At 37.7% G+C, this 25,839-nt stretch overlaps 1 protein-coding gene across 1 annotated transcript in view; it reads left to right on the top strand.

Annotated features, from left to right (window-relative positions):
- Positions 1 to 25,839, top strand: part of TRHDE (thyrotropin releasing hormone degrading enzyme) — a 934,547-nt gene that overhangs the window by 751,374 nt on the left and 157,334 nt on the right. The window contains exons 8-12 of the mRNA XM_089674098.1: positions 4 to 69; positions 434 to 621; positions 6,318 to 6,406; positions 24,044 to 24,177; positions 24,277 to 24,332. Coding sequence (XP_089530224.1) covers positions 4 to 69; positions 434 to 621; positions 6,318 to 6,406; positions 24,044 to 24,177; positions 24,277 to 24,332 — 533 coding nt within the window. The remainder of the gene's footprint in view (positions 1 to 3; positions 70 to 433; positions 622 to 6,317; positions 6,407 to 24,043; positions 24,178 to 24,276; positions 24,333 to 25,839) is intronic.

Below are 25,839 nucleotides of genomic sequence, written 5' to 3'. Positions count from 1 at the left end.
TAGGACTTCCTAACAACCCATAAGTTTGGTAATGCTGCAAGAAAGGATCTGTGGAATACACTTTCAAAGGTACATTTAAATATTTCCCTTATACAGGTAAAAAAAAACCAAAAAGCCTATTTGTAGTCTTCCTTCAACTAAGTGCTGTACTTAAGATGCGTCTAAGAGGCTGTATATAATTCTAAGAAAAGCAAGATGCCCATTAATGGGTTATTGTTATATTACAACATGCATTGGTAGCTTAGTTCAATCAGCCCAGTGCAGTGCAATATATGCTAATTTGTTTGAACTGAGAAAAAAAGGTTTTTCTTGCTCTATATTGCAGGCTAAAATGTGCTAATGGTTGCAGGCTTCCTATTCATGATAACAAGGCTGTACTAGCAAATGGTATTTATGGAAGTCTGCAATAAGTGCTATAACTTTTTTTTCTAAGGTTTTGAAAAATGAAGGCAAAGCTGTGAACATTCAAGAAGTGATGGATCAGTGGACACTTCAAATGGGATATCCTGTAATAACGATACTAAGAAATGAAACAGTAGAGGATGGAATAACAATCACTCAGGAGCACTTCCTATACAATATAGATGCTAATACAAGAGACCTCGAGCTACGGAATAATAGGTACAGTATATTACCTTTTAGGTTTACGAATAAAGCTTTGCTTCTAATTTGTGTGTACCTTTTGCCTTTTCACATTTTCTGCCTTACTGAAAATAATTCTAGTGTTTTTATACTATGCATGTTGAATTGTATATTTTCCCCAATATTCTACTCCATTTTTGCTTAACCTTTGTTTTGGTTGTGATTTTCTTTGATACAGTATATGTGCACTTGATGAATGTGACTGGATTCATGCTATTGTATTATAAAAAGCTGAATTCTAGTGTGTGTTTTAAAGTGGTTGTAAACCTCTAAAATGAAAAATTAATAGAGCATACCCCTTAATAGGACGTACTAGCTTCAGTCCAAAGCGGGGAGTGTCAATTCTTTCTTCTCTCTCTTTATTTCTGACAAGTTAACCGGACATCATACAGTCCAGCGCTCTATCCTGCACACAAAAGTTCATGTTTACTTATAAGACTGCATAGAGGGGGTATGTATTTTTTCCCTTCACTCAGTTCTCAACTTACACTCAGCTCTCCTCTCAGACAGATCAGATCCCCACACCCTGCTTTCTAGAGCTGAGAAATAGCTTTGATCTGCATGTTTTAGAAGGCTGTAGAGAGGGGAGGGCAGCAGATAAACATGTAAAACTTATGTAGGAGGATTTGTTTAATCTCTATGCATCACCTGAGGCCTGTCACTTCAGTGGGTATATGTACGGGTTTCCCACAACTTTAAATGTAGAGTTTTATTGCCTTTTAGTCCAAGTAAAATGAGCTATAATGTTCTTGAAGCATGCAGTAAATTGCAGAAAAGAGCAGCAAAACATACTGTAAAAAATGCACAGTAACATTCAGTCTTTTTATCATGTTATAGTGTGAATAAAGCCTTAAAGTGGGCCCAGCATCAGAAATGGTAAATGTTAAATGCATCCATGATATGTAATGTTTAATTGTAACACATACAATGCATACAGGTATTTATTACCTCTCTCTCTCTGATCACAGAACTTCCCTGACAATACTGTTATCTTCTTTCTTTCCTATAGCATTATGAAATCTTTGTTCATTTAACTACTTGCCCTCCAGAGGATTTGCCCTCCTTAGTGACCAGTCCATTTTTTGCAATATGTCACCGCGTTACTTTAACAATTGTGCGGTTATGCAATGCTGCACCCAAATGATATTTATGTCCTTTTTTTCCCACAAATAGAGCTTTCTTTTGGTGGTATTTGATCGCCTGTACATTTTTATTTTTTGCACTATAAACAAAAAAAACAATTTTGAGAAAAAAAACTATATTTTTGACATTTTGCTAATAACCACTTGACAACCGGGCTATAGCCAAATGACGGCTACAGTGTGGTTGTCCAGTTCTGAGAGGGTGTCATATGATGTCCTCCCATAACGCGACCTACCAAGCACCCCCAGCAGCGTGCACCCAGCACTCTCCCTGATCGCTGTGTTCTATGGACACAGCTGATCACGTGATGTGGTAAAAGGACAATCACAGCGGCCTTTTACCACGTGATCAGCCGTGTCCAATGACACAGCAGATCGCTGAGTAAATGCAGTTGCCAGTTGCTGGCTGCACTTTGCTCACGCTTTCACAGCGTAAGGAAAGTACTGCCGATAACTGGCAATTGTCAGAAAACAGATCAGCACTGATGATCAGGGCACTGATGATCAGTGCCCAGCAGTGCCACCCACCTTTGCCCAGCAGTGCCACCCACATGTGCCAAGCAGTGTCCCCAACCTGTGCCAAGCAGTACCCATCAGTGCAACCCATCAGTGCCCAGCAGTGCCACCAATCAATCCCCAGCAGTGCCCACCAGTCAGTGACACCCATCAGTGCCACCTATCAGTGCCCATCATTGCTTCATATCAGTGCAGCATCATCAGTGTCAGCTCATTAGTGCCGCCTATCAGTGCTACCTATCAGTGCCCATCAGTGCTGCCTATCAGTGCGCATCAGTGCTGCCTATCAGTGTAGCCTCATCAATGCACATCAGTGAAGGAGAAAAATTACCTGTTTTTAAAATGTTATAATAGAAACAAAGGAAAACTTTTTTTTTCAGATTTTTTGCTCTTTTTTTGTTTATAGCACACAAAAATAAAACACCCAGTGGCAATTAAATGCCACCAAAAGAAAGCTCTATTTGTGTGAAAAAAATTCTAAAAATTTCATATGGGTACAGTGTTGCATGACTGTGCAAGTGTCATTCAAAGTGCAGCGGTGCTGAAAGCTGAAAATTGGCCTGGGCAGGAAAGGAATATAAGTGCCCAGTAGGCAAGTGGTTAAACAGGTCCAGTAAAAAAATTTAAAAAAATAAAATTTCGTCATAAATTTAGGCCAATATGTATTCTGCTAAAAAAAAATTCCAATACGTCAAATGGTGGTATATATACTGGGATTTTTTTTATTTTACTAGTAATGGTGGCGATCGGCGACTTATAGCGGGACTGCGGCAAGCATTCTGACACTGGGGGGAACTGACTTGGTGTCACTCACATACCCAGTGACATCAATACAGTGATCAGTGCTAATAAAGAGCACTGACACTGTACTAATGGCACTGGGCGATTAAAGGGTTAACTGTGTGCTGTTTTACTATGAGGCTGTGTGTTGTGTTTCACTGTAAGTGCACTGCTTTGTATGCCTCCGCTATGCAGAGCCATACAAAGCAGTGAGCAGGAGTTGACAAGGGAGATATCTGTGTTGTTTATACACAGGTCTCTCCCCCGTCGGAGATACTCGGCGATCACTGAGTGACGGCGAGAAATCACTGGCCGGGACCCAGTGATTGACAGTCGAGGCCGCGAATGGCGGTGCGGGTAGGGAGCACACGCCCCCCTACCCGGAACTGAAAAACCATGTATATATGCGTGATTTTGCGTACCCGTGTTGCCCTGTAGCAGTATTTTTGCTATAGGGAGACGCAGATGTTAGATCAGCAGCTGCTTTCTGGACTGAAATGCTGGCTCTTTAAATAAACTGTCATGTATGTCTTGGTGTCTGCGATGTTGCTGACTGTGTTCACAAATATCTGACACAGATCAGCCCCACCCTGCAGCTTCTCACCTTCTAACTTGCTATAAACGTACAGTGTTACAGTTTGATCAATGGGGAATAGGAGACTGCGGAATTTCTTCCTCTTACCTGCAGCAGACTGATAACATTATCTTAGCTTAGGGAAACATGCTGGACTGGAGCCCAGGCTGTCATGGCCCAGCTCCTGGTGATGGGTCATTGCCCAACCTGGGCTCCGAATACTACTGCACTGAACATCACTTACACATCATTACCTGAGCACTGTTCACTGCAGGATTAAGGACCTCTCCCGTCCAATGGGGAAGATGAAGGACCAGTCGATGTCAATGCAAGATGTCTGTGTATATCTCTCTCTCTCTCTCTCTCTCTCTCTCCCTCCCTCCCTCTCTCTCTCTCTATATATATATATATATATGCACACTGTGTATGTACACACATTTTTAATTGGAGTGATGGGGGGGGGGCTCAGAAGGTTGAAAGTCCTCATTTGATGATTAAAGGTAGATATTTTGTAAGAGATGATAGCATTACTGTATACTGTGAGATGACAGAAATGTCACCTTGCAGACTTGTAAAGGCTACTACTGCCCCTGAGGGATGTTATGTGATGCTGGTAAATAGTGTTCCTTTGCTTTCAGCACACATTTTAAGCAGAAACAGCTAAAGGGGGCAGTGGATCAAATGAGACAGCAAACCATGTATATAGTGATGTAGTGTGAAACACAGGTCCCATTATAATTTATATTAACTTTTCTGTGATTTGGTTTACGGATATTGCTGACAGCTACTCATGTGTGTAACTTCATGTGAGGTTTGTAACAGAGCAAGGAGTGAGGCATCATGCACCAACCCTTCTTTACAATTACATGGAGAGACCAAACTACCATATTAACAATTACAACTTTATTTGTACAAAGACTATAACAAACAAGATAAAAAATAGGATAATATCCAGGATACCCTATCAAAAAGGGAGATAATTCCTGGTTTCACCCTTTACATAATATGTAGTACACATCGCCATATAATGAAATACTACTGTCAAAATATTACTGTACAATTAAGAACGGTCAAAGCGTTTCACCTATGCATATGGCTTCTTCAGGACCGAAACGTCTTTGTAAAGGGAGATAGTACTACTATGTATAAAAAACAAAATATATTTATATATATAATCAATATAATCAATTACGTATAACATAATAATATGAACATATACATATAATATTAAGAAAATGAATGGGCTTACCTACTAAAGTGGCAGCAATCAGTAAAATCCTGTCTAGGGGGTGGACATAGGGGACTCGACTGTCGATCGCTCAAAGTAAGGTGCATGAAGACAAATACAATGACTTATCTGTCCAAACAAAAGAATATTTGATCAAAAAATATTACCATTTGCTGCAGGCCCAGAATGTGTACATAATAAACGATACTCTGTTAATGAACAAGTAAAAGTTTTATTTTAGATTGGAATTCTGTTATTTTCCCTTTATCCATCATTCAGTATATTATCGGTTTAATTCAAGATGCTCCTTCTGTCACACATTTTGACGGCCAAGATACAATTTACAGGACATTATTCAGTAGACATGGCAAGACCAGCATATTTATCATAGCCATCATTGACTGACACTCATGCTGCTTATGAAAGTTGACAAATTATATCAACGGGAAATCTTCCTGTCTTAGTAATAACCCCCAGAGGTGACAGTTTTAAAGTGTCGTAAATGTTAGAAACATCAGCCAAAAGTTGATGTTTTTCAATTGTACCTCTTTTTGAGTCTGATACAATTAATATGAATTGCTGAAAAAGCTCAAAGCATTGAAATCATTGTCACAGTAGAAGTCTGATCACTTCATTGGCATCTTATTAAAAAGTGGGACAGGAAGGTGCTGACACAGTCCGCCAATGACATCCTTTTAGTCGTTTTCTGAATAGAAACTGTATGAGCAACTACGGCCTAGCCCTACATGACCTAAATGTCACCAGGATGTTCATGGCTGTTAAATTGCTAGATAAAATCAGACCACGTATGGAACATTTCTGAAATATTCATCTGTCTGACATTCAACAGGGCTGTGCACATTGAAGAGAATTGTATACAGTACATTCTTAGAAAAAGTCTTTGTTCGATAAGCTAAATGTGGCCATTTCAGTAGACTAATTTGCTGCTTTCTATGCAAATGGTAGCTTGAATATTGAGAGCTACATTACAAGAGAAAATTTCACATAAATCCCAATACTGAATATCAGTCAAAGGAAAACAGAAAAAAAGTCTTGCTTTTAGGGCATGTGTAAAGTTCTGATTTCTTTAGTGACATACACTGTCATCAAGTACTGCCTCAGGCATTCTACTAATGTTTAATTTTCTTTTTCTTATATTAATTCCAGTAGTATGTCTTGATAGGCCTCTTTATTTTTCTGTTGCTAAGTTATTCAGAGCACTTCACTGGGAGTCTGAGTTTTAGAATGGCATTTTTATTTCATTAGCATTTCTTGTGAGATTATTTGGTGTCTCAAAACTGTTCTGTGCTTAATTTAAAACTCACAAATTTAAACAATTTGGAGTACAACTTTGTTTTTATTTTATTTTTTTATTTGTTTGGCTTGTTTTATTGCTTTGCATGAATAACCTTTTCTGTTTGTCTTTGTTTTGCAGCTATCTTTGGCAGATTCCATTAACTATTGCAGTAGGAAATACAAGCCACATCTCTCCACAGACAATTATATGGGTAACAAACAAATCAGGTGAGAACATGGCAAATGCTGATAGAAGAAAAACCTGAATCAATGCTTCCTTTTTGTTTTCAGGGATATTAATATTATGTTGCCCATCATAAGAGAAGTATAATTATTTAGAACTTGTGTTTCTTTAAAGTGCGCCATTAAGCTAATTAAAAATTGTCAGTTTAGCAAAGTTACAAAAAGCAGTTAAATGACCAATCTACCTGCCACTAAAATGAGCAGCTATTAATTTTGTAATGTGTATGTAGAATTACCTGCACCTATACATGGTTTAATGTAGTTGATATTAATGAAAATTTTCTGTACAGCCTTTCACTCTTTGCTAGCTAGAAAAAATTACATTGTGTTTGATTATTGGATACAAAATCAACTATGTGTTGTAAAATATCACACTTTGCTGTGCAGCCCTGGTTTTAATACTTTTTTTATGATATTTAAATTATAAATATACATTCTTTTTTAAAACAGGATAGAATTAGAATAGCTATCAGGTTTTTATTGTTGTCTGTGTTCTTGCTGAGAAGATTTCATTCTCGTATACCGTATGTTCAGGTGTTCATTGTCACCAAGACAGGGAATGATGGGGAAACCAAATTTTTAGCCTTGGTTCACATTTGTGTGGTTTTGCGGGCTATGGCAAAGCAGCATTGCCTCACAAAATGCAGGGAAAAGGTCCCTACACCTTTCCAGAAATTGTAGCCTGCACTGGGAACCGCACTACAGTGTAGTTCCCAGTGCAGGTGCAAATTCCAGTGTAGGCGGTGTGCCATTAGGATTAATGGTATCTATCCACGCATCCTGTGTTTTGTGTGTGGGTGGTTGCAGCGAAGTGCAGGTCCACCCACACTAGTGGGAACCTAGCCTTTTAGTTGTCAAATAAACAACAGGGAAAGGGAAGTCTTGTATTGTGAACACGTCCACATTCCAGATGGTAACTATCTAAGAATGGATTTCTTAATTTCTTGGAAACTTTATTTTTACTTAAAAAAAGTTTTGTCCTTGGATACATTTTTACTGAACTTTTGTTTTTCGCAATACTGGAAAGAGGCAGTTTTGAAAATTCAGCAAAAAATTCAAAGGGGTCAAAGACTCCTTTCTTGACTTTTCTTGACTTTTTGAGCTAGATAGCACTACTACAACTATAATCATTATTTATATAGGATTTATATAGCGCCAGCAGTTTTGTGCAGCACTTTACTATTTATAATATCTGGACATACACCATATTGCCAAAAGTATTGGCATGTCTGCTGTTACACGCACATGAACTTTAATGGCATCCTAGTCTTAGTCTGTAGGGTTCAATATTGAGTTGGCCCACCCTTTGCAGTTATAAAAGCTTCAACTCTTCTGGGAAGGCTGTCCACAAGGTATAGGAGTCTGTCTATGGGAATGTTTGACCATTCTTTCAGAAGCACATTTGTGAGGTCAGGCAATGATGTCAGAGGAGGCTTGGCTCTCAGTTTCCACTCTAATTTATCCCAAAGATATTCTATTGGGTTGATGTCAGGACTCTGTGCAGGCCAGTCAAGTTCCTCCACCCCAAACTTGATCATCCATGTCTTTATGGACCTTGTTTGGTGCACTGGTGTGCAGTCATGTTGGAACAGAAAGGGGCCATCCCCAAACTGTTTCCACAAAGTTGGGAGCATGAAATTGTCCAAAATGTCTTGGTATGCTGATGCCTTAGGAGTTCTCTTCACTTAATCTAAGGGGTCAAGCCCAAAGCCTGAAAAACAACCACACACCATAATCCCCCCTCCACCAAACTTTACACTTGGCAAAATGCAGTCAGGTAAGTACCATGCTCCTGGCAACTGCCAAACCCAGACACGTCCGACGCTTTGCATTGCACATGGTGATGTAAGGCTTGGATTCAGCTGCTCGGCCATAGAAACCCTTTCCATGAAGATCTCTACGCACTGTTTTGCTAATCTGAAGGCCAAATGAAGTTTGGAGGTCTTCAGCTAGTGACTCTGCAGACAGTTGGTGACTTCTGTGCACTGTGTGGTTCAGCATTGGCTGACCCGCCCCTATCATTTTATGTGGCCTACCACTTGGTGGCTGAGTTGCTGTTTTTCCAGGTTGCTTCCACTTTGTTGTTATACCACTAACAGTTGACCGTGGAATATTTAGTAGCAAGGAAATTTCATGGATAGACTTATTGCACAGGTGGCAACCTATCATGGTACCACACTTGAATTCACTGAGCTCCTGAGAGCGACCCATTCTTTCAAAAAACGTTTTTAAAGGCTGTAGAAAAAGGTCTGAGGGAGAGAGAGAATACAATGGCATGTTTACTCACATCTAATAAAAAACCTTGCATAACTACTTCCTGTTTGGTTTACATACACTTTGACTGTAGCCTTCTGTCCAGCCAGAGAGGGTAGTGCAGAGTAGCAAAGCTACTGTATGTAAATCCCAGGACTGGTTGTATTTAGCTGTTTGCTTGGATTTTATCATTAAATTTTGGTACTGCCTGGTATAAGTACATTTGGAGCTGAATGTTTCTGTTGGTGTCTGCACTTAACAAAGGCTTTACTTTGCTGCCGCACTGCCACTGAGTTTAGAAAATTATGACTGAAAAAACAATTATTTTTGTATACATAAAAGTTTCAACAAATGACATTAACTGGATGTATGTTTAAAAAAACAAAAACATAGCATCATAAGCTCATGAAACTGAATTTTTATTCTGTAGAATTCCTTAACTTGAAAGAGTATCGTTTTTATGGCTTTGATAATGGGATTACCCTTTAACCTTCTGATCCTAGCAATTATTTTGCTGAAGATGGCTATCGTGTAAAATGCTTTGCAGTTAAGTTACCGTATGAAGAGAAATCAATCAATAGAAATTACATGAGACTAGTTCAAGGTTGCAGTTGACAGGTAGCTTCCTTTTCACTTCTTTGTGGCACAAAAAAGCATCCGGCATTTGCTCTTCTGAGATAATGTCTGTGAGTTTTCTTGTCTGGTGACTGCAGACTATTGTATTTTCATGATGTATATTTATGACTTATAATACAGTATGTGGTAAAATGCTAACTAGTCTTCTGCTTGCTGAACATTACAATGATTGCAAAGAAACTACAATTGTCAACTGTTGCACTTAAAAATAAATAAATAATAATGATTTATATATATATCATTCTGTATATACAGTATATGATCCATATATTGCAGATGGTTTTAACAAAATTTATTTGTCTCTTTGGTCACAAAGTCTCTGTCTTTTTGCTGTTTTATGATTAGTGTAAAATAGAGTAAAAGTCCTGGAACAAATATGAACTCTTCAATGTTTTTTTTTCTACTGTGTCAGCTAAGTGATATGGGATCCTGAACACAGATTTCATCTATACCAAAAAACAATATTAAAGCTGATGATACATGGATCAATATTCATTCTGTTCAGGAGGAACTGGACAAAATTTGATCTATGCATGGCTGTTCCTGTTCATGAGAAGTCTATCTATTCATTGTTTTTTTTGTTTTTTATGAACGTGCCTGTTGGTATATTTTCACTTGTTCAGTGCAGCCAATAAACTTCTGTGGTGATTGGTGTATCCTAACAGCCAGGGAGTCCCTCTATCAGAGTTCAATGAGACAGGGAGGAGGATTCCCCCTTCCATCCACCTTGAATATGTGGATGGGGAAATTGGCTGAAGAAAAACCAAGCCATGTATGGCCAACTTCAGATTATTACCCACCCTGCTGAATAACTAGCAAAACTGAAAACTACATTTTAAATTTAATGAGAATTTAAGTTCTACAAAATAAAACATTTTCATAGACATTCTCAGCTTCACCCATACCACAATATTAGCTTCATTAAAAACATTTTTGATAAAATATTGTGTTATATTTTCATTTACTTTCTTGTGGATGTTATCTTTTAAAGATTTATGGCTGCAGCTATCAAAAGAATAGTTGCAGATTTTTATCACATTGATAACACTGTGAGAATGACAGAGACGTAATTTATAGATAGTCATTTTGAATGAAAATATATATCCATGAATGCTTGACAACCTTCACATCCTATCAGTAATATTCTTTCAAGGAGAGGAAAATTTCAACATTAAAATATATATTAATTGTCAACACTTTTATAGTAGCTGAAAAAAGGTTTAGGGGTACATAAATTGTTAAGGTTGGGTGAGAATATACAGTACCTTTTGAACATAATGAATGCAATCTGCATATTAATTTACTGTCTATGTCCTTGACCATGAATACACTTCCAATTATTTCTCTTTGCATTAATATCAATGTAATTATAGTGTACTTCACCAATAACAGTTTATATTGACCTTTTACTATTTCATAAATGAACACAGCAAAGCAAAAGAACTACAATTAATTAGATTAAGACACTCATTTAAAATTGGTTCCTATAAGTCCTCCTGAAAATGTTACTTACATATTCTCATACACTTGATTGAGGTTGATATATTGTATTTAACCAGTTGAAGTATATGCAAAGGCAAATTTAAATTGCTTACCACTGTGGAGATTGTCCTTTTATTTGCCAAGGTGCTCACTGTCAGTGAAATGGAATGTTAGGGTAAATTAAACATTTTAGATTTAATGTATTATTTCTTGCGGTGGGTACATAGTTTTGATAGGCACCCACTCCCACGTCTGCTCGGACCACCAAGTTGATTTAAGCAGAAGTTCAGCCCCCCTCTCTTTGCTTGTAGCCCCCTGTGACACGTCAGCTTTCTGTGACCTATCACAAACTGCAGTGTTCCTCACGCAAGCACAGTCGAAGCTGGCTGTGAAGCCACCTAGAGTAACAGCCAGGTTCCCAGAGTAAATATTCTGGCACTGGGGACTTGAAGAATCCACCTGGGTGATGACAGAGCTAGATCCCTGTACTGGTAAGTGTCCTTTTATTAAAAGTTAGAAGCTACAGTATTTGTAGCTGCTGATTTTTTTTTCCTTTCTAGGGTGAAGATATTCTTTAAGGTCACTCAAAAATAATTTGTATGGATTTAATAACATTTACAACACAACATGAAAAAAAAAATCCAAACAGGAACAACTGGTGGGTGTGGAAGCTGCCCAGATTCCTTTTTTTCATTGAACATTCATCTCAAATCTGGCAACTAAACATATTGAAAATGGAGAATGCTTGAAGTTAAATAAAATAAAGTTATGTAGTATCAAAATAATCCAGCGATCTCAAAAAATTGCTTCATAAACATATAAAACAAATAGCTTTATGAAATGTGCCACAAATAAAGTCTATAAAATAAGAGTCCCAAAGACATTAACATGAAGAGATCTTCCACCAATCCAACAGATCCTCTCCATATATAGAAGTCACAAAAATACTACAATATTATCAGCCCCTATTGGCTCCCTGGTGAGTTTCATTTAACATAGCAGTAACTTGACTATGGTGATGTTAAAGGGAAGCCATTCAGTGATTGGTGTACATTTACCCTGAGAGAACCTATGCTTATGATACATGATGTGACTGCTGTATTTTACTTAAATGTAATATTGCACAGTGCAAGACAATAATTAAAAATCAGCTTATGGTCTGGTGAATGTTCATTTTGGTAAAGGTGGTGGCACCTGGCGACTTTTATATATGGAGAGGATCTATTGGATTGATGGAAGATCTCGTCACTTGAATGTCTTTGGGACTCCTATTTTATAATATACTTTAATTGTGGCACATTTTATAAAGCACTTTTATTTATATATTTATGATGCACTATTTTGCAATCACTGGATTTTTGGGTGTTGTATAATTGTATTGATTTTAGTTTTTTGGTATATCAAACATTGTATGCCAGCAGCATACTTGTAATCACATACACCTTAGTAAAGAAAATAGATATTCTGTTTAAGCCAGTCAAAGTGTGCAAATTGATACTATATTTTTTTAAAGTAAAGAGGACACTGCAGCATTATGAGCTGTAACCAGTCTTTAAGATTTAAGAAAATGCAAGATGCCACTTTCTGTTTCTACATTCTCCACAACACCATCTTCACTGGTCTTGATAGATAACACATATCAAAGAAACATCTAATAATTGTAGACATACCCATACAGCATGGCAGTAGCAAACAAAATAAATTGGAGCAACATGGCAAATTTTGGGTTGGGGCCACCATTTTCTTGCTGGCCCCCATTTACAGCATCTCTTATTAAATTTACCTTGTGTACTGCAACAGAGCAATACTTTTGACTTGTGTGTGTGTCAATAGACCTCAAAAAAAATACTTCGCAGGAAGAGCCAGCATTGGTATGTATTATCTGAGCTTGGCTATGTGATATCCTAAAGACAACCATAGAAGGATCGAATCTCAGCCAGTTCAACAGGGACTGGCAGAGATTCGGTTCATCTGTGGGAAAACTGGTTGTACCCAAGTTGATCCATCAATTGATTTGGGTACAACCAGCCTGTCAATTTTTTTACATACGATTACTGCCAGTGGCTATAGTCGCTAGCATTAATTGCTGTCTTGGAAGGTTCCTTACCAGCAGAACACATTAGTGCTGCCAGAGGGATTCTCCCATTAACACTGACTGTGTTGATGGGGGAATCAAACGATTCATCTATGGCTATCATCTATGGCTTACTTTTGGGTATAGGCAGAAATATTTCACATGCCAATGAAAGTCTTAATAAAATACTGCATGTACATATTTAGTACCTTCTATATACCTATCTATTATAATTTTTAACCTAAAAAAATTAAGGTCATACTAGAATGAAGGTCATATTAGAATTACTATTAATTAATTGAATAAATTATAGTAATTAAAAAATACAATTATAAAAATGAACTAATATAAATGTAATATGCAGAGTATAAAAAGCTGCACACACTGTTAGTAAAATACTGTATATTGTTTTCTTTTGCCTTATAAATAGGCACTTTTACTGATATAAACTTCTTTACTTTAGCTTACCTTGATTTTTTTTATTTTTAGATGAGTTTCTCTCTCATTGACAGCTACTTTACATGGAAAATAGTTTCCATAGCAAGATTATGTGGGAGGCTGTTTATGTCATGCTCAGGAACACACAGAGTATGACAAAGACAGCAACTATATATTATAAAAGTAATGAGCATATAAATCCATTATTTTCTGTTGATTTCTTTGAACAGTATTATATTGCTTAGAACTTTAATCAACTGAGGCATGTGCAGCATACAGTATGTAAACTTTATATAGCACTCCATGCACTCTTTACATACAGTACATAAGTAGTGAAATTTAGAGTACATATATTGTAATTATCAGTTTTGCTTGTGTTAATTATGTAGTTGCAATTATTGTGAAGGGTATGGCAGAAATTATAAAAAAGCAGCAAGTTTCCAGAGCCAAAAATCAATGTTTATATAAATCAGCTACAACCACCGTTGTTAGCTATACTAAGCAGTCCACACAACAGTTTCCAAATGCATCCTCCACATTTTTAGTCCATGCAGCATACCCCATTAAGTGTTTTCTTCCATATTCTCTACCGAAACAGACTTGCCTAGTAACTTGATTTCCATGGGAAGACTGCATTTGGGAAGGAGGGAATTTTCTAAGATGTTCTTTCTCTTGACCAGGTACCTAAAGTGTAGATTATCAAATATCTGCATTTTTTTAAAGTATGTATGTTAGGTATCTGGGATTTGTTTGGAAGGACTTTGTCCATATTCTTTCCAATATTTTCAGACAAAGTGTCACCTGCCTTCTAGCGAACTGTTTCGCTATCATCAAATCATGTCTTTTATCACTAGCAAGCTTAAATTACTAACAGAACCCTGTACGCAAACCCCTCTGGAGGTCTCCTGTGGGGCTATGGGGACAGTGAAAGGTCAGCTATCTAATATATATGCTTCCCTTGTTGATCCAAACATTAAGCTCTCTTATATGGTGTACTGGGAAAGGGATTTAAATATTTCTCTGGAGTTGGACACTTGGCGGAATACAGCTAATGCTTTATCTAAAATCTCGATTAACACTACAATCATTGAATCTAACTACAAAACGCTTCTTCAGTGGTATTTGGTCCCTACACGTCTTGCTAAAATGTACCCTTCTGTGTCACCCAGCTGTTTTCGACATTGTGGACAGGAGGGTACTATGCTCCAGATATGGTGTAAATGCCCTGGGGTGACTAGGTTTTGGATCGGTTTATTTAATTTCCTTTACTCTGTAACAGGGGTTAATATTCATAGATCCCCTGAAATAGCTCTATTTCATTTATTGCCCACTGATATTCCTAAGAAATTGGTTAAATTGATTCTTTATATCCTGTTGGCTGCGAAAATTACGATAGCCAAACACTGGAAACAGTCAGCACTCTCGCTGGACTTAGTCAAACAGAAACTTAATTAGATTATGATTAATGATAAACTTACTAATATACTTAATAACAATACTTCTAAATTTGAGATCACTTGGGATCCATGGATTCGGTATATTTCTGCTATTTAACTGACTCTTGGCTGGCCCTCTCTCTTATTTCTTTGCAGGGTTTTATTCTTTATTTTTCTTCTTCAGTTCTTTCCTCATTTTTCGTTCTCGCTACTTTTGTCTACTACTTTAATGATATTATTTGTACCACTTTGTTTATGGCACAATTTGCTCATAATCGATCAAATTCTGCATGTGCTACCAGTGTATTCCTCATTACGCTTTATTGGTCGATTTTGTTGTTGTGTTGTTACACATTGTACTTGAATTTCATTGCTTGATGTTCTACAACTCGTCATGTTGGTGGGTTACGTTTCCTGTCTTTCTGTATAATGTTTCTAAGAATCCTTAATAAATATATTGAAATATAAAAATATTTATGTTAGGTAAAACCATAATTATATGCTCCTGGAATGTCCAGGGGTTGAGGGATCCTGTAAAGAGAATGTCAGTTTTTTTCTGCAGCGAAAGCATAAAATGCTTCAGTACTTTGCTTATAGGAGACACACCTGGTCAAGGATACTATTGATCAGTTAAAGCGTACACTTTTTAGTATGCAGTATCATTGCATTTATACAGCATACTCTAGATGGATAGGCTCCCGCCCCGGGGTATCGGCAGATGGTAGTGTTAACAATATATTTGCTCAACTTATTAAACAAGCAGGATTATATGATGTGTGGAGGTTGCGAAATCCAGCTAGTTTTAAATATTTCTGCTTTTCCTGTACTCATTTTACACTCTCAGGGATTGACATTGCCCTGGGAATTGATAATGCCCTGGGTTTTATATCTACTGCAAATTACATGCCCAGAGGCCTTTCTGATCACTCTCCCCTAATCCTGTTGAAGTCATCCTTCAGCAGAATGGAAAAAAAATCCCTTTTGGTTTGAGTTAATAGGGAAGCCAGAATTAGTGTTGATGTTAAGGGTGTTTGTGGGGTTTGTGACCCCAGGTTTAATGTGGAATGCTCTCAAGGCCTTTCTTTGTGAAGTATTAATGCAAATTTCGGGGCTCAAGAGACTCACTAAAGAATGAGAATGATCTTTTATGGAAAAGGTGACATTGGCGGAAAGACAATATGTGGGTGATATGGCTTATGGTGCGCTTCTTGATTGATCGAATAAACAGGTAGAATATAAGCTGTTATGAAAACTTATATAGTTCCCACTGTGTAGATTTGGAAGGAGAGATTTTGGATATTTTTTTAAAGATTTGAGGATTCCAAGCCTTTCTAGGGAAAACAGAGAGATGCTTGATGCTCTTATCACTTTAGAAGAGTAGCAGGCTGCGGTAATAGTGAATCAGAAATCAGAAATGTCCAGGGCCAGATGGCCTGCCGGCAGAAATATACTATATAAATATTATGGGGATGTATTGCTACCAAAGTCTATGATGGAGGCTACTATTATTGTTTTGCCCAAAAGAATGAAAAAATCTGCTTAAACCACCACCTTCATATAGGCCAATATCCCTGTTGGACACAGATGTGAAACTTTTGGCGAGGGTTTTAGCCAATTGGCTCAGTAAGGTCATTTAGGTACTTATACACCAGAACCAGTCTGGGTTTATACCTAATAGATCAATTACTGTGAATATAAGATGAGTTTTCCTTACAGATCCCGATGGGATCGAGAGCTCTACTGGCTCTTCACGCAGCCAAGGCTTTTGATAGGCTGAAGTGATATTATCTTTGGCATGTGTTGGAGGCTTTTCAGTTTGGTTCCTCCTTCATTAATTGGTCTAGGTTGCTTTAAAAGGTTCCTATAGTGAAAGTACGAGTTAATAATGAATGTTCTAAGACATTTCCCTTAGCTCTGGGGACGAGGCAGGGGTGCCCTTTGTCGCCCCTCCTCTTCGCCCTAGCAATGGAACCATTGGCAATAGCCATTAGATCATTGCCGAATGTTGGAGGGTTCAAGGGGACATCTGGGGAGGAGAAAATAGCTTTATATGAGGGTGATGATCTCTTGCTCCTGGGGGACACTCAGTCCTCATTGATTAATGTAAGGGGTATAATTGGTGACTTCGGGCATTTCTCTGGCCTGACCATTAATTGGGATAAATCAGTATTTTCACCTGTGGATCCATTAGAGGAATCTTTACCAGCCAGCCTTCCTCAGATGGAGATAACTAATAAAATTAGGTATCTAGGGGAATATATAACAGGAGATCCTAAGCACTATATTATTTATAATCTAGCCCCATTAATAGTTAGTTTTAAGAGAAAAAGTGGGTTGTGGAGCACACTTCCATTATCTGTGGCGGGACGCTGCAACCTAATTAAGATCTGGTTACCACAACTTTTGTATGTGTTACATAACTCCCTGATATGGATTCCTAAATAATGGTTTCAAAGATTGGATACTATCTTTAGAAAACTAATTTAGAAAAAGGGGCTGTCGAGGACACGCTTGCTTACGTTAGAATTGCCAAAAGATATGGGGGTATTAGCTTTGCTTCACCCCTGGAGTTATTTTTTGGCTTCACAGTTACAGCAGTTAAGGAAGAGTGGATTAACAAAAGGCAGGATGCTTGTAGAGATATGGGGATGACCTGCAAAGGGCACAATACAGTGGTAGATGTTTTAGAGGTGGAGTCTTTTGTTTAGTGTCCTATGCTGCTGTCATTGTTAGTAAAATTGAGGGAGGTAGTTATGGTACTAATGAAGTATTGGGGATTCATAGAATTCTCCCCAATTTGGGATAATAAAAACCCGCAGGAGCTGTTTAGTATAGGAAGAATAAAGGAATGGGAAAACTGGGATAGTACATCTGGCCCAGTTGTATATGTCTGATTCATTGAAATTATTTCAAGAATTAAAAGAGGAGTTTGTTATCCAGCATCAATATTTCTTCAGATATCTGCAGGTTAGGTATGCTCTGAAGGAGCAGTTTAAAGGAAAGATATTAGAGTGGAGTGGGATACCACTGTTATGTAAGATAATATTTACATCATCTTCTAAGGGAATGATATCTGATATTTATGCTGTGATACATTCAGTATTGTTGCATTAGAGGGAAATGTCGATCTTCCATGTAGAAGTTGATGGGTGGAGGATATAGACAGTATTGCAGAAGAGGAGTGGAAATATATATTGGAATATACTGTATATTTATTGGAAGCTGTACCATTGTCCCCCTTACAGAGGATTTCACATTTATTTTTATTACATATAACTGCATATGCTGCATGCCCAGGATGTGGAGATCTGACTGGTGGCCTCATCCATATGGTCTGGAGGTGCCCCAAACTGAATAGGCATTGGTTAGATATTCTTAATAGCATAAATTATAAGTCCCTGGGACTGGATCCTACGTTATGTATATCAGGCTATATGGATGAGGGGACCTTGTCAAATAATACACAAATTGCATTGCTTAGGTGTTTATTTCAGGCTCAGAAGCTTATTGCACAGAGATGGCTGGCATCGCACCCTACAAGTATAGAATGGGTAAAAGTATTGTAAGAAGTGAAAAGCTTGTCTACATGAAAAGGAGATGTCTTAAGAAATCTGAGCAAATATGGGGACCGTGGATGGGTACTATGGAACTGACCTCTAAAGAGTGAGTGGTGAATAAAGTGTTAGAATAATTTTAAAACGTGGAAAAAAGAAATAGATGAATATTATGTTTAGCTTAAAAATATGGGTAAGAGAGTAATAGACCAATGTATGTTATGTTATGTTATTTGTATGTACAGAATATATGTACTGTATGTAGGTGTAAATTAAAATCTTTTTCAATAAAAATAATTTAATACAAAAAAAGAGTGTAGAGAAGGTTCTTAAGACGTGCACCCTGAACAGTGCTTCAGTCAACAGCTCTTATGATCCTTTACCAGTTGATTGGAGTACTCTTCAAAGAACTTGTTGGACTGTTGAAGATTCCAAATACAGTGCTCAGTGTTAAACAGTGATCCAGCTCTCCTGTGTTGTGTGCTACAATCACAAGGTATTTTACCCTAGATGTAGCAAATAGTAAGCAAAAAAATAATAATATTAAAAAGATGCATTGCAGAAATAAACATTTTAACTGGGAATAAAGATGCTCTATGAAAGGTGTAATTTTAGGATTATAAAAAATACCTATGCATTTATGTGTACCTACTGTTTTAAGTTTCCTTTTTCTGCTTTTGTGTTCTATTACATTTTGCTGCCTGAGGTTGTAAATTTAGATTAGTCTCACATCTACTAAACAAATCAATATAATATATTAGTAAAAACATGAAATGATTGTAGTCATTAATCTGCCTGCCAGCAAGTACATTATTCTCATGATGTCACCTATGTGCAACTACTAAATTCATGGGCTCACATAGGATTCAATGTATTCATTAAATTTGAACAATGTTATATTATAATACATGGATTGGTTAAGTTGAAATTTGTATTAGACCTAAGCAGATTAAAACGCTGACCCCAACTATACTTGTGATTTTGATTGTGGTTCATTATTAGTCTAAAACAAGAGTGCAACTTTAGTAGATTTTTTAAAATTGTTTTGGATACAGCAGGGAAGGGTTAGTTGCTCTGTCAGGTTTTTATTGCCAATGTTCCCCTGTGGGGGATTGCTATTGCTGTCTGTCAGGACAGGAAGTCATGGGAGATCTCTCCATCAAGGAAATATAGAAGGATAAAACCACATTTTATTAAAGTTGGGTCTGTGCCACCCTGCCTTGGTCTTTAAAGGACATCACAGGGGAAGGAAGTGGGAAAATGATCCCCAGTGAGGTCACAAACAGAAATAAATACCCTTCACCAATTAAACCAAACATAACAAAGACATTTTATAGAGTTAGGCTTTAAAGCTTCTCTCCAGGATAAATGTCACCACCATACACCTCTCCCTCCTGCCCCCTTTTAACTGAATACTGAATACAAAAAAATCCTTTCTAAATGTCCCTTTTCACTTATGTTAAGCCAGCCTCAGTACTTCACCTCACCTTTTCTCTTTACTTCCTGCTTGGGTCCTTCTTTGGGTGTTCAGGTCACTGCCTGCATGTCATGGACATTTCTTTTTGGATGTCCAGCGACCAGGGTCCTCTCAATAGAGACAAGAGAACCAACATTGGCAGAGGAGAGTAAAGGGGACTGCCATTCTCTGTGCACTGTTGCAGTGCTGGATTCATGGTCCCCCACACCCAGAAAACAGCTTCGGCAAGGGACCTGGAGGGAGTACTTAGCTAAATATATCTGACTTGACAAGGTGAGGAGGAAAAAGCTTAGTAGGATGGATTAGAGGTAGTTGGGAGGGAGGAGTGGTAAAAAAGTAGTTTTAGCCGAGAGTGAGGCTTTAAGGATTTTTTTTCCTTCCATTAGATTAGAAATATTGTATATGGGTCTTTCTGTAACATTAGTTACTTGTTAGTCCAAGCGGCATACTATAAAATGAAAAATCATTTGCATTATTACTTTGATCACTTTTACCATTTAAAATGTTTAAGAGAATTTAGCAATAATCTCTATGACATCATTGACCAAATATGTTTATGTCCATATTTGGTCAATGACATCACTCAGTAGGTCTTGTCCCTTTGTTTATATCAGCTGTCATCCATCGCATCTGTCATTCATTATTGGGATCAGACGTGTTGGTGGAGTTTTGCTTTAGGTGGGCATTAATTTTTATGATATGGATCTGCATTACTGGATGACATGATTGATGATGGATGTACATTGGTGGACTTATTTTTTCAAAACTGTGTGTGTTTTTCTTTACTGTTTACTTTTTTGTGAATGAATAGGGGTACTATGTACACCTTACTCATTCACATTGGCAGGCCAATGTTTGTATCTGGATGCCCCCATATTGTTAAGTGGGGCTTCCAAATTTTGATAAGCTTCCTACTAACTCCAAAAAACACTGGGCCATTGTTGAGGGGGTAGAGGCCTTTATTCTCAACAACATGGTGTACTATCCCCCCCCCATGTTAAGGGCATGTGGCCTGGAGAGTCTAGTATATAATTTTTTTTTGGGGGGTACTTTTTAAAGTTCATACCAGACCTGAAAGGCCTTGTATGAATTATGGGGGGATTCCCAGCCAGTAAATGACTGAGGACAGTAATGTAGCTGGTTGCTAAGGATGCAGCAAGTACCAGCATGCACACTGCTTCCTTAATATAATATTTAATATTGTAAGCTCTAACGAGCCCTGTGATTCCTCTTGCATTGAATTGTTTTGTAACTACTGTCTTCCTCTGATTTATAAAGTGCTGTGCAAACTATTGGTGATATAAAAATCCTGTATAATAATAACAATTGACAGCGGGAGCAGGGTCTTATATAGGAGTAGGGGAAAAACCTGCCATTATATATGAAGTTTGGCTCTGGCTGTACTGGCTAAACATCTGGTGTTCAGACAAAATCCCAAACAAGCAAAGCTCAGGCCAAAACTATTTTCAGACAAGTCTGATAGCTCATTCGAAATCTATTATCATGATGGTTATCCAATTTGCATGGGAGTATGCTCTTAGGTAAGGAAATAAGCTTCCTGTAGCTACAAAAATGTATTACTCACAGTTTGAATTATTGCGAGGGGCAAACATTGTGAAACCTCATACATTTGTTTTGGTAAACTGATGTTAGAACTTCTTTCAGGATTTTTGTTGATGTTTCCATTGAAAAGAATTTCCTTCATTCCATGTTTCAGTGACAATGATCACCAAAACAAAATGTTATTTTTGATGTTGCATCAAAATTACACATGGAAGGTATGTAACATTACATAATGTAATAGCGGAGAACAATACGTGCTGCTGATAATATATATAGTCATTCTTGTTTATAACTAGTGTAGCCCTTTTTTGGAAGGCTATGACAAATGGCCCTTAAAAAACAGGATATTGCACTAACCTGTAGGTAAATAAGAGAACCAAGACTTTGGCTAAGTGGAAGCATGGATTTGATCATATAGTTTGCAGTGCCTCTACCGAGGAAAGGGCCTCTATGAGCAGAGGGAATTGCCTTTCTCAGAAAAGTACTCAGATTAACTACTGCAGCCAGCATATAACATTAGCCATAGGTATATAGCGATTAATAATAGTACATACATCCAATGTACAAACAGGTGTTATCAGCTAAGTGCCCAGCAAGAGTCCTGGTGGAATGGTGCACATATATCCAGGTATATTTAGTTATTAATAAAGATACCTCCAGATGACTTTTGCAGCAAAGTTCACTTGCAGGGGTCTCTGAGGATGATTGTGATTCGTGTCAGAGACCTGAAGACAAAGTCAGTGACAATGGGGAGACCCCCTGAACCATTGTACAACCTGCCTGGATTGCAGCTTCTCACCAGCAGAAACTGTGGTGTGGCACTGGAACTCAAAAGTCAGCCTTTGCATCTTGGTCCCTAGTATCTTCTAATTCACCATTCAGCTGGACATCTAACTACCTTTGGGACAATGCTTACCTTGGCTCTAGTCTATGCTGGTTATTGAGCCTTGAGCTAAAACTAGCTATAGAATCCCAAACCAGAAAACAACAGGAGCTGTATTGCAATGGACAGGTTCACCTTCTGACATGGAACAAGGTGACCGCTACACATGCACACTGCATCACAGACTTGATTAAGTGCATATGCGATAACAACAAGGGGACAGATATAGTTCTATTATGACTAGATATTATGTATACCTAAAAGCTATAGGCAACAATAATAAACTATTAAACATAGAGCACCTGCTTAAATGAGAAGTTCACCTTTATTAACATGTTAGGCCCATATTTAAGGTGGTGTAACATGCAACATATTACTAACTGAGCAGCCCCCACTTCCCTTCCTCCCCCATCCGGAGTCCCTGTTGTTTTAGTAAGCTGGGGATTTTCTCTTGCACCCACTGGTATGATTTTAAAAAAGTGGCCATGCGGGGTTCCGCCCACCCGGCTGCATCATTCGTTCACAGAGCTCTGCATCATTCATTCACAGAGCGCTGTGAATGAAAGAACTACAACTACTCTCATCCATTGCAGCTGATGCCTTGTACTTCTCAATGAGCTACCAGGGGGCTGATGAGCCTAATATTGCACCCTCAATCTGCTGATCATGGGTGCAATGATTTATAGGCAACTAATAAAATACATTTGTTTAAAATGTTGAACGTATCCTTAAATAATCCTGGATTCTAGTCTAGATTCAGCAGCATTTCTTCCATGAACAGGACATCTGGCCTTAGACTCTCTCACTCTCTCTCTCTCTCTCTCTCTACTTCCTTCCAGTGGGGAGACAGCCACCCAGAGACAGGAAATGCTATACATAATTAATTGTGTGATAAGCAGCACAGCTATTTACAAATACAGAGGGCGGTAGATCCCTACACTACCTTACTACTTAGTTTGATGTCCATCTACATACGTAAAAGAAGAACTTTAACCTCCATGTGTTTTTCCCCCTTTTATTCTATTCACTGGTGTTATGAAAAATTCACATACTCACCCTTCCAGTGAATCCAGCATTGATCTGTTATGATCTACCTTGCTGTTGCCACACACCAGATCCCAGGCTGCCATCTTCATTTTTGACATCATCGGTAGCCAGTTGTTCCCTCCTGTTCTGGCAGACAGCTGCCTAATAATGATACACCGGGTCTGCCCTCCTCTGGCCACTGTATAGAACCTGAACCATACTGGTATATGTCATATGCATATTTTCAGAGTGGGGGAGACACCTAGGAGAAAATGGCAACAAGGAGGGGGACTGGGCTGAAAATAAGAGAATAAAAAATGGGGATGAAGAAGGAATGCAAACATGTCGAGTGTATCTAGTGAACGAACATCCACTCAAATAAAAGATGCATGTTTGATAGGATAACATTATTACTGATTGAATTTATACACATATTTGTATGAATAGTTTAAAAAACAATTTTATTAATAAACAAAGACATAAAGTATTTTTTTAGATAAAGGTTAGGGCATGCATATGCTGAGAATTAGGTTTTTTGCCCTATAGTGTTGTAGTTGTAGTTTGTGCTGATCATGGGAACAGCTGCTGTGTAAATAATTTCAAAAACACTGTTATTTAGACTGAGAAAATTTCATCTGTAATGACTAACTAATTACTTCAGACAATTAGTAAACTTAATAAGCATAAAATACAGTTTATTATCCCTTTTTTGTTTTTAATGTAACATGTTTTTGCTAATTGTTTAGAAAATAGCACAGTTTTAAGTACATTAAATAATTTGCAGCTTTCTTTTTCTTTAGAATACCACCGAATTGCCACGTTGGATGAAAACAACTGGGTGCTGGGCAACATTGATCAAATTGGCTACTTTAGGGTTAACTACGATGTCAAGAACTGGAGATTACTGATCGACCAGCTAATGAGGGACTGTGAGGTACTGTAAGTTCTCGTTAAGTTTGTTTTGCAGGGATTTGTTTTGATCTAAAACTCCCTACTGGCATTATCATCCTAAATGGTTCCATTTTTCTCATAGGTCATTTCTGTCAGTAATCGAGCAGGACTGATCGATGATGCTTTCAATCTGGCAAGGTATGTTTTCTTACAGATGTCCAACTTAATGAGCAATCCTGTCAACTATTGTTTGAAAGCTTCAGTGGAGAATGGGGCTGCACCTCTTTAGCGTTCAATTTATGTGGATAGGTTTCACACTTGAAGAGGCATGGTTTTTCATTCAGCTTATCATGCATAACGCTTCTTTTGTTTCTCACGTCACTATCCTTCTGCCATCTGTAGTGCTCACCACATTACTGATCAATAGCAGCTTCAGGGCATTTCCGTAGTTGCAAAGGCTTGATCAATTTTTCAGCAGGTTTATGCTTGAGATTAATGAATATCATCTTTTTCTTTTGCTAATGAACAGATTTAGAAATGACCAGGATGCTATATTACATTTTTCAAAGGAAGCACCTTCGTGCATCAGTTCTTGTGTTGTTTTCATATATAACAGAAGTTCTCAAGAGTTATTGTTTCAGTCACCAAAACAGATAGTTATATGATGAGGTTTCCTGTGGCACATGGTTTCAAAATGTTCATACAAGCATATAGTATCTGACAAGATGTTATTAGAGTATTGTAATCATTTAAAGGATAACCATATTTTATTCCTTTTTAACATAACCATGAACACTAAGCAACTTGATATGCACAATTGGTTCTCTACAATCAGATGTAATAAAGGGGTGGACAGTGATTAAATAAGCTTACAAAGGTACTGGCTTTTTGCAGAAAATTGTCTCTGAAGACATGGAACCAGACAGGCTTGACTAGTATTTGCCTTTCTTGTTCTCAGTATTGGTCTGCAGTTAAGAGTGCAGACTGTAGACAAGTTGAATTTAAGCAAAGCTATATCCACAATGAGCTGGGTGTGTGATGGCAGCTCCAAAGGTAGGAGATAACAGGTTATAGGAGTTTGATTATGCAAAGTTGCATACTGTAAATAAACGTATGCAGACATAGCTGTAAAGCCTGGTACACACTTATTGAAAACATTTTCAGTAAGTACCTCTCTCTGTTTAATGACCAGCAAACAGTCATGTCAAAAAGCCAGCATTTGATCAGCTGCTGGAGTCCTCCCTGTCAGAAAACAGAGAACAGCAGGAGAAATCCCTGCACCAACATTGCTTGTGTTGATGCAGGGATCTGTCAGTTTTTTTTTTCAATCAACCCGTTAGTTGAGCACAAAAAAAAAAAAACTACATTTGAAACTTCTTCAGCATACCACCAAAAAACGTTTTTTTCCCTATTATATAAACCTAATTTAGCCCTCTTTTCTCCATAGCTAGGTATTTGCCTAATATATTATCGTTATTCTTGTCTTTTCTTTTTTTATTTGGCAGTTTGATTTGTTTGAATTGTATTTACAAAATACACAACTTAAAAAACTTTTTTTTTGCACATAGCTTCACTATGCTTTGTACCTGAAAATGGAAAATCATGCTAAATATTTACAGTAATTTTCCTTTCTTGGTGCCTATGTATGGTAGTATGCCTATGACATATCTCTACCTGTGAATCCTCCCTCAAGTGAATAACATAA

This window comes from Staurois parvus, unplaced genomic scaffold (assembly GCF_062004578.1).
Source record: "Staurois parvus isolate SC_StPar_1 unplaced genomic scaffold, SC_StPar_1.0 ptg000147l, whole genome shotgun sequence".
Lineage (NCBI taxonomy): Eukaryota > Metazoa > Chordata > Amphibia > Anura > Ranidae > Staurois > Staurois parvus.
Note: the sequence above shows the minus strand (reverse complement) of the source record. Positions and strands in the feature narration are given on the sequence as shown.